At 38.8% G+C, this 12,173-nt stretch overlaps 1 protein-coding gene and 1 long non-coding RNA gene across 2 annotated transcripts in view; both read right to left on the reverse strand.

Moving 5' to 3' along the window:
* Window positions 1–271: 271 nt before the first annotated feature.
* Window positions 272–5,785, reverse strand: LOC120104598. The gene is made up of 2 exons (XR_005506983.1): window positions 5,649–5,785; window positions 272–746 (listed from the first exon to the last, which is right to left on the reverse strand). It is a non-coding gene; the product is annotated as an uncharacterized LOC120104598 (long non-coding RNA).
* Window positions 5,786–5,844: 59 nt separating this feature from the next.
* LOC120104595 (heparanase-like protein 3) overlaps window positions 5,845–12,173 on the reverse strand; it is a 99,523-nt gene continuing 93,194 nt past the window's right edge. Inside the window, exons 12-14 of the mRNA XM_039115994.1 lie at window positions 11,595–11,639; window positions 6,276–6,312; window positions 5,845–6,159 (exon numbers count right to left, since the gene is read on the reverse strand). Of these exons, the coding sequence (XP_038971922.1) occupies window positions 11,623–11,639 (17 nt within the window). The 3' untranslated portion in view covers window positions 5,845–6,159; window positions 6,276–6,312; window positions 11,595–11,622. The remainder of the gene's footprint in view (window positions 6,160–6,275; window positions 6,313–11,594; window positions 11,640–12,173) is intronic.

The raw sequence follows: 12,173 nt of genomic DNA on the forward strand, positions 1-12,173 counted from the left end.
TGCAACCATTTCCAAACACCAAGCAAGACAAAAGTGCTAAGTTGCCAACAGTGAGCTTAACTTTAAATTGGTAATTTCTCCTCAGCTGGCCATTGACGTAGAAGTCCAAACAGCTAACTTGTGGATGCAAGATTGCAAATTCAGGTTTAGAAAGGGGTTTTAGGTTTTAGGTCTAAAAGAGTTAGATTGGGAACAAAAATTCAGGTTTTATATTTTAAAGATCTTGTTTTCATGCCAATCAAGAAGTATATAAAAGAAAGGTCCAGACATATAGGCTAAATCTTTTATAGGGTCATCTACAATAAATGAAGCAAGATGAATCCAGATAATTAGCAAGCAAAAGAAGAAAAAAACAATAATTTAGAACAAGGTTCTTAAAACTTTGACATCTTAGCAATCTAAATGGATAGGTGGCACCAAGATGAACTGAGATCTCGGTTGAATAGTAAGTTGGTAAAGACATGGAAAGGTCAAGATGTTCGAACTCGGATCTTCGCAGATATTTATCAAAACCATAACATTTAACCATCAAAAGTTTTAGTAAAATCAGAAGGGTTTTTTGCATAGATACCCTTCTAAATATCAGATTTTGTACGAATACCCTTTGAAAATTGGTATTTGCACGAATACCCAGCTGCCGAGACACCAGACCAATAGTGTAATAGAACGAGAGAGAATCCTGACGGGCCGAGGTTCCTTTGGATCCTGTGAACCTATGCTTGTTGCCATCCTTCGATGCTTGAACCCTACTCCCCTAATGATATTAATCCCATCATCAGATCAATTGCTGGAGGTAAATCTAGATACAGCCAATTTGCAAATCCTATTGTATATTTTTGTTATATTCATGATAAAAAAACAAACCTTTGGTCATAGGACCAAATACATTTACTAATAAATACAGGATTATAAAGGCTATCACATTAATTAATGTATCTAAATTCTTTCCATCTATTAGGATTTTTTTACGTAAATACCCTTCTAAATATAGAAAATTGTATGAATATCCTTATAAAGTTACTATTTGCTTGTATACCCTTATAAGAATTTCTATTTGCACGTCTACCCATTAAGGGTATTTTAGTCATTTTAATTTAAAATCGTTAATTTTTTAACGGCGTTAGATAGCATGGGTATATATGCAAAAATAAGAATAAAAACAGATAGAATAGCAAAACAAGTATTTTACAAGGGTATACATGCAAATATCAATTTTGGAAGGGTATTCACGTAAAATCCAATATTTAGAAGGGTATCCATACAAAAAACCCAAATCAAAATTATCACTATTTTTTAAGACATTAGGTTAGAATATAATAATTAAAATATGTGTTTAAAATTGAAAAAAAATAGATTAGAAAATCTCCATCAATAATATATCAGTTTAAACCAGCTGCGGTTATTAAGGGTTGAAATTTCAAAAACATAAAACATCATATTGTTGTGAACCTAATACCGATACAAACCAAGAGTTACAATGCCCCAAGCTTCAAACAAAGTTTTCCAAAGGGATAGCGCTAGAAGCAAGAGGCTTTGTGGTTCTCCATGTTAATATCCTACAAAGCCGTATGCTCATGGGCTCCATCTTGCCCAGCTAACCCATCAAAAATGGCAGGCTATGTCGGAGACCAAGGTTTACCATCTTCATATCAGACCCTATATCGGTACCATCTATTACAATATTGATATATGGTATGGTATGAAATGGCGAAGCGTACTGAGTGTCGACAACAAATTTTGTTAGAGGCCATTGTTCTCATATGCTACGTTCCTCATGGTGTCTATTTTCCAAAAATCGCACGGACTAGCCAATAAGATCTAAACGAGGGCGGATGCTCAATTTAAAGTATAGCAATATATCGCACTTGTAAAGATTGTCATGGTTTTTTCATAAAAAGAAATGTACCTTTATTCCACCCTATTCCAATATTTAGAAAGGTACTTAGGATAGAAAATATTTCAAGAGATGCCGATCGGGATGCTGGGATGGTAGTGGGGCGATTCTATCTAGACGCATGGATCTAAATTATTTTTAGATTAAAAAAAAGGCTTGTGTCTATATTTTTTTAATTCAATTCGGTATATATACATATATAAAAGTCATGTATTGATTCTCACCATTAAAGTTCTTCTTTTTTTGCTGAAACCATTAAAGTTTTTCTCGCCGAATCTGTAAAGATCTGCTTAATGAAAGAGAAGATATTTAGTTTCCTTATTTACACGTTGGACGACTTGTCTCCTGTTTGGAAATGACAGCCTTGTAATTAATTGTCTTCTTTAATTTGATTCATTATAAATATCTGTAGCAACTTTTTATTAAAAAAATATATTTACTGATTTCTAATATAATTTTTTTAAGAAAAATGAACTTTTATCTACCTTATTTTTTATATATTAAAAATAAATACTTAAGATAGAAAATGTTCTTAAAATATGCTGATCAAGATGCTGGAACGATAGTGAAGCAATCTTATTTAGACACATAGACTTAGGTTCTTGCTCCGGTCCTTTATTTGATTGAAAAAAAGTTATCATATTTTTTAATTTAATTCAGTGCGCACATATTATATATATATTTACTGAGATTGATTATGAAAGGTTTTCTCACCAAGTTTTTGAGGATATGCTCAATTAGAGAGAGGATATTGAGTTTCCTTACCTACACCTTGGACGGCCTGTCTCTTATTTTATGGGAAATGACAGCCTTGTGATTGATTGCCTTGTTTAATTCGATTCATTATATGTATCTGTCACAACCTTTTTAAAGAATATATATATATATATATATATTGATTCCCACCATGAAAGATTTTGTCACCATAACTAAAGAGAAGATATTTAGTTTCCATATGGTTTAAAAGTCCTTGTTTGATTGGCCAAAAAAAACAGCCTTATAATTGTCTTCCAATTCCATTCGGCATCGATATATATAGCAACCTTTTTAAAGAAAATATATTTAGTAACTCCCACCCAAAATAATTTCCATAAGATATTTAGTTTCCTCATTTACACCGTTTGATGGCTTTTAAAAGCCTCGGTGTTACCTCCCGTTTGATAGTGTAAAGGTAGCCTTGTGATTATCTTCTTCAATTCCCTTGGGTACGTTCGCCATGAAGACCATGCGTTTGGCTTTGGTTTTCTTCGTCCTTGCAGGACTCTTTGCTCAGAATCAATGTAAGTATTAGGTTACTCTGTTCGTTTGCCTTCCTCCCTCTCTTCCGCTATCTATGTCTGTTGCTGGAAATTGGACCCGGGGGCTGCCGCGAACCAAGAGGGGAGGAGCTCCGCTGCCGGGACGGTGGATGACGGTGCGTCGACTGGTGGCGTCCTCCCGGAGAGTCCTGCAAAAAAGTCGGTGGCCGGGCTTTCCGGCGCCGGCCCTCCGAAGCTTAAGTCAGAGGAGGCTAATATGTGGAGGGAGTAAAGGAGGAGGAATGTTTGTTCTTTTTTGTGTATATTTGTGTCCGTTCTGTGTCGTCCCTTCCCTCCTTCCCCCAGGTTCCCTTTTATAGGAAGATATTATGTTACCTGGGAGGTGACAGGGGGATTTGTCCTCTTTTGTGATAATTAGGCATGATTTTGCTCATTAATGGCGTAGTGGAGAATAAGACTGGATCAGACCGGAGTCAGGGAGTTGTCACGGTTGATCGGACCCATTGGGGTGGTTGAACCACCGGCCGTGGTGGGCCTGGGGTTCGTAGATGGTAAGTGCATTAATTGCTGAGTGAACCGGCGGTCAGGGAGAGCCATACGCTTTGATGGTTCAGTGATCCGGAGATCATCTTGAGCCGTGTTCATTTAATGACTGAGTGCATCAGAGGCCTGAGGGGGTCTCATGCATTAATGATAGGCCGTACCGAATACCTGCGGAGATCTCGTGCCTTGATGGCTTAGGGATGGTGGCAGGTTGTAGTGGAGTCATGTATTTAGTTGTCAGATCCTTTAAAGGGTTAGACGGAAATTGGGTATTCGGCTAAGGCATGGGCCTGGCACGGGTGCCGAGCCGAGCTGGTCGCCTAGCGGAGTGTCCTGTGGCGGGATTGCTTCTGGTCGGTACTTTCTAGTCGAGCGCCTCTCTGGTCGGCGCTCTTTGGTCGGGCGCCTCTCTGGTCGGCGCTCTTTGGTCGGACGCTTCTGAGATGGCATGACTTGGGTTTTCCCCCAACAGTGTCTATCTCTTTTCGTGAGAAAAGATGAAGAAGACTGGCAACACTGAAAGAAAATAGTACCTTAACCAGTATTCATTCATTAAAAACACAGTTATGATTTTTTTGGTGTAGAAAAAGCTAAATCATGTTCTTGCAACTTGTATTTCTTTACTAGTTTTAAATCTTTGTATCATAATATTTGATCGTCAATTTTAAATTATGGCCAAACTAGGCTAATATAGTTTCTAACCTTGAACGTCTTTTGGATAGGTCAAGGCCCAGAGCCGTGCTATATTGACGTTTGCATTTCTGGGCGTCCCTGCTACTGCTGCCCAGCCCATGGACGCGGGTCACGTTGTTATAATACGCGAGCGGAATGCGTGGCCGACTGCAACCCCCCTGCAGGAAACCTTTACCAGACTCCATGAGTTAAAGATTCGAAATATGCACTTGTCCTCATGAATAATGATCCATGTGTGCTGTAATTGCTTGACATGCCTTTTTAGAAAGTAATAATAATCCAGTTATGTGATATATTATCAGAAATGGCTGTCTATCTGTACGTGATATAATCCATAACATCACCCAACAAAACTAGCCAGAAAATATTATTTATGATTAAGATGATAGCACAGTTGGAATGGGGCTAAGATTTCACCGAAGCGGCTCAGGTTCAAAACGCGTGAGCGTCGATTAAATGCGGGGCCGGATGCCTAATCCTATTACTAAAATGTCCCTCCCTCCTCTATTACTAAACTTATTACAATAATATATATATATATATATATATATATATATATATTATGGTGTATGGATATATTGTACAGTAAAAAAATTAAAAAATAATAAATTTTGGAGTGCACTAGATAGATCTCTTTCATCCGCAAAATATTTTTAAAATAGTTGATCACATATGAAGCCACTCAATCTGCTGTTCCATTAGTCTATATATATATATATATATATTTGCCTATGAGATGAGCCCATGGATCTTAGCCGAAATGTCACCCTACTTTAGTACTAAGCTCTCATTCCTAGCATTAGTGGTGGATATAAAAAATAGTCAAAAATAGGTAAAACTTGTGGGTGGGTCCCATTTCTTTTTCTAAGGGGTCAAGAAAGGGCCCAGCGTGGGCAAGCATCCAACTTAAATACTTATATCGCATAAACGGATACAGGGACCAAAAAAGATTCCTTCTCATCCCTCGTCTCGGAGACGACACGCGGCAGTGATCCATAGCTTGGAGATCACCATCTCTTCCCCAGGCTGAAACCGGTTTTGGTTGTGCATCCGGATGATATTAGTTAGAAGCAAAAATTCATACGCATCCTTATCTTAACAGAAATCGATGTAAATTAAATATAAAAGATTTTTAACATCCCATTGAATTAGATCAGCTGTTTGTTAATCTTTTGTCATTGTTTATTCTAACTTCAGTACTATCTCTATTGAGCAAAATCTTTATGAAGTGAGGAATCTAAATGGGACATGACTCTTACCAAGCTCCCAACCATGGATAGTGTAACCCTTATTGACAGTGTAGTGAATAAAAGATGCAGCGTTGGTGGAGTTCCAGGGTCCTCCTAAAGAACCACCCGGCAAATGAACCCTTCCATTAAGGGCATTCAGCCCAAAAATGATTGCAGCTCTGAAGCGAGAATGCATCGGATTAGACAGAATTTATGAAGAGAGCAATGAGAAATGCAGGATACGCCTACCACGAAAGCATTCATTATGAACGCATACTATCCTAACAGAATTTTTCTAGTGGGATCAAGGGAAAAACTAGTCCATGAGGCATTTATAGGAAGTTTAAATAATCAAAGTACCCGGCTTTTTTGAAGAAACCATTGAGTTCATCCCATCTATGCATGGGTAGGCAGCCTTGAGAAAAACCAAACATCTCAGATTTTTTCTTAACAAAAGGAGTACATGGCTGTTGAGGATCCACGCCATATATGACCTTATCTTGCAAGGAGCCCCCAATGCGGAGTTTCAATGGAGAAAATTCTGAAAGGTCACAAAAATTAGTTCAGAGGAAAAAAAAAAAACTAGATTGGCCATTTGATATTAAAAGCATAGGCATAGATTAATTTTTTAAAATAAAATACTAGGAAAGCACTTACCTTTAACAGCATTCAATAAAATCTTGTTGGAAAGATTCTGCAGGAAGGAAAAAATGAAACACCTGTGTCAATCACCATTTTCAATCATTTTACCTTCACATTCAGAAAGTAATATTTGTTTTGAAAAAAAAAAAGTCTGGATCACACACACTAACATGAGATGGACAAACGAACACACCAAATAAACAATTGAATTATAGAAGGGAACGAAGCATAGTAAACCAAATAGCCCTTCATTTCTTTTCAGAGGAAGAAGAAGAAGAAGATCGTTTTTTTCTTAAGACTATATACTACTACTAATATCAGAAACCATGTCAAGGAAACCATCTTCAAAATGTAAAATGGGACCTCACAGGATTTAGACATTATGAGGAAATATAAATGATGATGGAGTGAACTTTATCAGAAGTACTCGATCCTCATTTTCAATTTCCATTCAACAAACCTATGATATCAAGAAGCGTGAAACAAATAAAATTAGTATATTAATGAAAACTACAAATAGTTTTCACTCGAAATGAAAAAAGGGAAACAATCTGGAAACAACACATAGACAAAAAAAACTCTCCAAATAGAGGCAAAAATATAAATTCTTCATTTTAATTAAGCTCCAAATCATAGAAAACCATTGCCAAATACTGACAAAAATATAAATTTTTACATAGACAATGCTAAGAAAAAAAAATCTAGAAACAACACAAACAATTGCCAAATTCGACCAAAAAAGAAAAAGTTCTGTCACGCCCCGAACCCAACTCCCGGGTCCAGCACGCGACCGGCCGCATGAGCCCTAGAGCAGTGCCCTAAAGATCATGCAAGGCCTATGTTTAACAAAATTTCAATAAATCCGCGATTAATTTAATAATTCAAATAGACAAGTCCGACATATCCAAATAAACAAATTAGTTCAATTACAAGATCTTCAAATGTTCATCGACATCAAAGAAGGACAAACAAACTAACTAGCTAATGACTCTGATACCTGCACTCTGCGCCCATCCCATCCAAATCTAAGCATCTTGCAACTCTGATAAAAAGAAAGAAGAAAAGGGGATGAGCTTTACAGCCCAGTAAGAATCCCTACACATCCACACCAACACAATAATAATAAAAATCTGAAAACCACGACAAGTCAAAGCACATATCATGAAGTCATAAACCGGCTATCAAAGCTCAAATAATCGATACAAGTATGTACATCAATCATCAATAAAAATCCAGCCACACAAGAAATATATAGCATATGATAGCTCATAAACATGTATTATAGTCTCAATGTCATTTCTTCAACTTGATCCGGTTTAATTATCTTTCCGACTTTGGGTCAAATCTCGGTCACATTTCTCAGCCTGTGGTGGGGCAACCAAATTATCACATTTTCAGCCTGTGGCGGGGCCTGCACATTATAGTTCCACATTTCTAGCCTGTGATGGGGCCTGCCAAAGTATCACATTTTCAGCCTGTGGCGGGGCCTGCACATTATAGTTCCACATTTCTAGCGTGTGAGGGGGCCTACCAAAATATCACATTTTCAGCCTGTGGCGGGGCCTGCACATTATAGTTCCACATTTCTAGCCTGTGAGGGGGCCTACCAAAGTATCACATTTTCAGCCTGTGGCGGGGCCTGCACATTATAGTTCCACATTTCTAGCCTGTGAGGGGGCCTACCAAAGTATCACATTTTTAGCCTGTGGCGGGGCCTGCACATTATTGTTCCACATTTCTAGCCTGTGAGGGGGCCTACCAAAGTACCACATTTTTCAACCTGTGACGGGGCCTGCCATAATAACAAGATAAACCCAAAGTTCCTTTTCATACAATCCAGTTTACATCCACACATCAATTCCTTTATATTTACTTCCAGCTTTAAACTAACCACGGTCACGTTTCCAGCCCGTGACGGGGCAACCAATATCACATAGTTAGTTTAGAGCACCACATCCATCAGTCCAATTATGTAGGTGTAAGTTATGCGCATGCATGCATCCATCATAATACCAACCACAAGCGAATACGATCATAATATCAACCACAAGCCAACACGATCAAAATATAATTTAATATAAAACTATTTTTGATTTATCTGAATTATAGCATATCATACATATCTAAGTATAAAAATATTATATCATGCAGGTTTGGCGTACAAGGATCCTTACCCTTTGCTGACAACCCAGACAGACCACCGTGATCTACGAACTAGGGTGCGTAGAACCTTGCTCAATGTCTCTTTGTCCAACAGTTTGTTGCCCTACAGAACCAAATCAATATTAAAAATTATCCGGAGTATCTGACAACCCAAAACTCTCCATTGACCCACGACTATCCAGCAATCCTTACAAACAATGATCTCCTCGGATCAAACTAGAGAGAGAAAACTCCAATCTAGAGAGAGAAAATGGTGAGAGAAATAATTCAAGTAGAGAGAACCTAGGAGAGAGAAGAGAGGAGAGAGAAAACTCTTCCTCCTTCTCAAAATGAGGGAAGCCGATCCATCTCCCTCTCTTCTCGAATTTGGATGGCACAGCCACCAGGGTGCCCATCCTTGGCGACGACAGCCGGCCTGTGACGGCCCTCAACTGTGGCACCACCGGAGATGGTGGTCGGTCGGCGGCCAACCAACGAGGGGAAGAGAAGACAACGGGATCACGAGGAAAAAGGCCTCGGATCCCCCATCCCCCATCTTCAATCAACCCAGAAATCCCTCTCCGACCCTCACACAGTCCCAACCAACCTCACCCGCCATGAATTCCGGCCAACCCGGTGGCCGGCGGCGACGAAATCCGAAGGAGAAAAGCCGAAACAGGGTACCCCTGTTTCGGATCCTTCTCCGACGGTCTCGTCGGTCAAATCCCCACCATCACCGCCCTAAGTCTAGGAAATGAAGCGCAAAGAAAGGATCCACGCTTACCTCGGTCCGATGGGTGCTCCGGCGGCCTTTCCGGCGAGGAATCGGCGGAGAAATGGAGGGTTTTCACCGAAGGAAAGAGGAAGGCTTTCCCCCCCTCCGCGGCCGGCTGGATCTCCCTCTCCGGCACTCGATCCCCTCCGGCGAGTCGCCTCCCCCGACGACCGACCTCCCCTCACGCCGCCGCCCCACCCCCTTCACCCCTCTCTCTGCGTTTCCCCTTCCACGATCGTGCCTAGGGCACGATCGTATTTGATAGATGGGCCCGGCTTCTTCGGGCCGGCCCATCAAACCATTTTTTTTTTTGGTTCCGGGTATTACATACTCTCCTCCTTAAAAAAATTTCGTCCTCGAAATTAACTTACTTGAAGCCTCAAACTTTAAAAATATGCATCCGTCATATCATCCCTGAGATCTCAAATAGTCCCCCTCTCGGAGTACCTACTCACAAGATTTTGACATACAAAAATCACAGCATCTCAAAACTTGATCCTTTCTATTTACCACACGTAGTAAGTTCTTTTGATCTCCTTCAAAAGAATTCCAAACTCCCAACCTTGGATTAAAATGCCGTAATTATATCCCAAGGAAATTAATTTCTCTTGACTCTACATAGAGATCATAATTGGTTTGACAAAAATAGGAGAAATCTTTAGTATCAAATACTTTTAATATTCTATAATCATTTTTTTTATTTTTCTTTTCTTAACTTTGCCTGTGATTAAATGATCAACCTTTATCCTAGGAAAACCAGAGCTAGGAGTCGAAGAACTATGTTAAATCATTCCAGGCCCAAGCTTAATTACAGAGCTATCAATCCGTTAACGCTAAATTTGAGATGCCCCAAAATTCTTCTTAGAATTATCAAAAATAGGAGAGCCCACAACTACTTCTAGTAGACAAAGAATCAACGACATTCTCCTCTATTAGAAACTATCTCAAGTGTTCCATAATAATACCTTTCAGATCAAGGTATTATTATTAAATATTTTTCTTTTTCTAATCAGTTTCAAATTAACTCAAACCACTACACTTCCGCTGCGCACTCTGATCTAACTCATCAAAATCTCTAAAGTCACAAAATGATTTCTAACCAAAGCATCACTTTGCACCGAGATTAAGAAAAATCCAAATTTTAGAACTTTAATTGAGCAGAACCTCCAGATCTTTCTTCACCAAGATTCTTAACATCCATCAACAATGCTATATATGATAATTCATGTAAGCATCTCATGACCGAAGTCTCTACTCAATATGACATTTATTAGTGGCTTCATCAACAATGACAAAAGATCCCTGCTCAAATCTTAAATCTAGGCTCGAGTTTTAGATTAACACATCCAATAATCTCCAACAATTATAAGAAAATTCAGGAGCCCAATTCAAACATGAGAATTCAAATAATTAGAATTCTCCCATCAATATGCATACTCTATGGCCTCAAAATAATCAAATACATCCATAGGAAATAGACCTATTTGCAATATCCAACATGCCAACACCAAATATAATCCACATACATTTTCAACTTCGAAGAACGTTCCTTTCAATATTATGAAATCTCCTTAGCTTACTCCAATACTAAATCAACGTACAAATCCCACTCTAATAATTAGCAGCAAAACCAAAAGTATGATCACATCAAAACCCAAATCAAATTTGAACTTTTAAATCATTTAAATAATATCTGAACATGGTATACTCGATATGCCATTGTTGACCTACACTTATCTTAGGTCAAACCTCTCTTATCATGATCAAAGACAATTTATACTTTCCTTCCGTATGCATCGAAAACCAAACCGATGCATACATTTTATCACAATGCCTAGTGATCTTACAACTTAAGCATTGAATTTAATTATCATGTCCCGAATGATCATAACCTTAAGCTATGATATATTTCTGTCACGATCCCTAGTGATCTTAAACATATGCTTAGATTCCAACTGGTCACAATTCCCAATGATCTTAAACCTCAAATTCTAATGCCACTAAGGCCACAGTACCTAGTGGTCTTAAACCTTAGATTATAATATCATTCCTGTTACAATCTTAAGTGATTATAAACCAAGACTCTGATAGTTTTCCTATCATAATTCCCCACTCACACTCACCTGAACCTAAACCCTAGGATACCTTAACCTTAAGCTCTGATACCACTCTGTCACGCCCCGAACCCAACTCCCGGGTCCGGCACGCGACCGGCCGCATGAGCCCTAGAGCAGTGCCCTAAAGATCATGCAAGGCCTATGTTTAACAAAATTCCAATAAATCCACGATTAATTTAATAATTCAAATAGACAAGTCCGACATATCCAAATAAACAAATTAGTTCAATTACAAGATCTTCAAATGTTCATCGACATCAAAGAAGGACAAACAAACTAACTAGCTAATGACTCTGATACCTGCACTCTGCGCCCATCCCATCCAAATCTAAGCATCCTGCAACTCTGATAAAAAGAAAGAAGAAAAGGGGATGAGCTTTACAGCCCAGTAAGAATCCCTACACATCCACACCAACACAATAATAATAAAAATCTGAAAACCACGACAAGTCAAAGCACATATCATGAAGTCATAAACCGGCTATCAAAGCTCAAATAATCGATACAAGTATGTACATCAATCATCAATAAAAATCCAGCCACACAAGAAATATATAGCATATGATAGCTCATAAACATGTATTATAGTCTCAATGTCATTTCTTCAACTTGATCCGGTTTAATTATCTTTCCGACTTTGGGTCAAATCTCGGTCACATTTCTCAGCCTGTGGTGGGGCAACCAAATTATCACATTTTCAGCCTGTGGCGGGGCCTGCACATTATAGTTCCACATTTCTAGCCTGTGATGGGGCCTGCCAAAGTATCACATTTTCAGCCTGTGGCGGGGCCTGCACATTATAGTTCCACATTTCTAGCCTGTGAGGGGGCCTACCAAAATATCACATTTTCAGCCTGTGGCGGGGCCTGCACATTATAG

Source organism: Phoenix dactylifera, unplaced genomic scaffold (assembly GCF_009389715.1).
Source record: "Phoenix dactylifera cultivar Barhee BC4 unplaced genomic scaffold, palm_55x_up_171113_PBpolish2nd_filt_p 000046F, whole genome shotgun sequence".
Classification (NCBI taxonomy): Eukaryota; Viridiplantae; Streptophyta; class Magnoliopsida; order Arecales; family Arecaceae; genus Phoenix; species Phoenix dactylifera.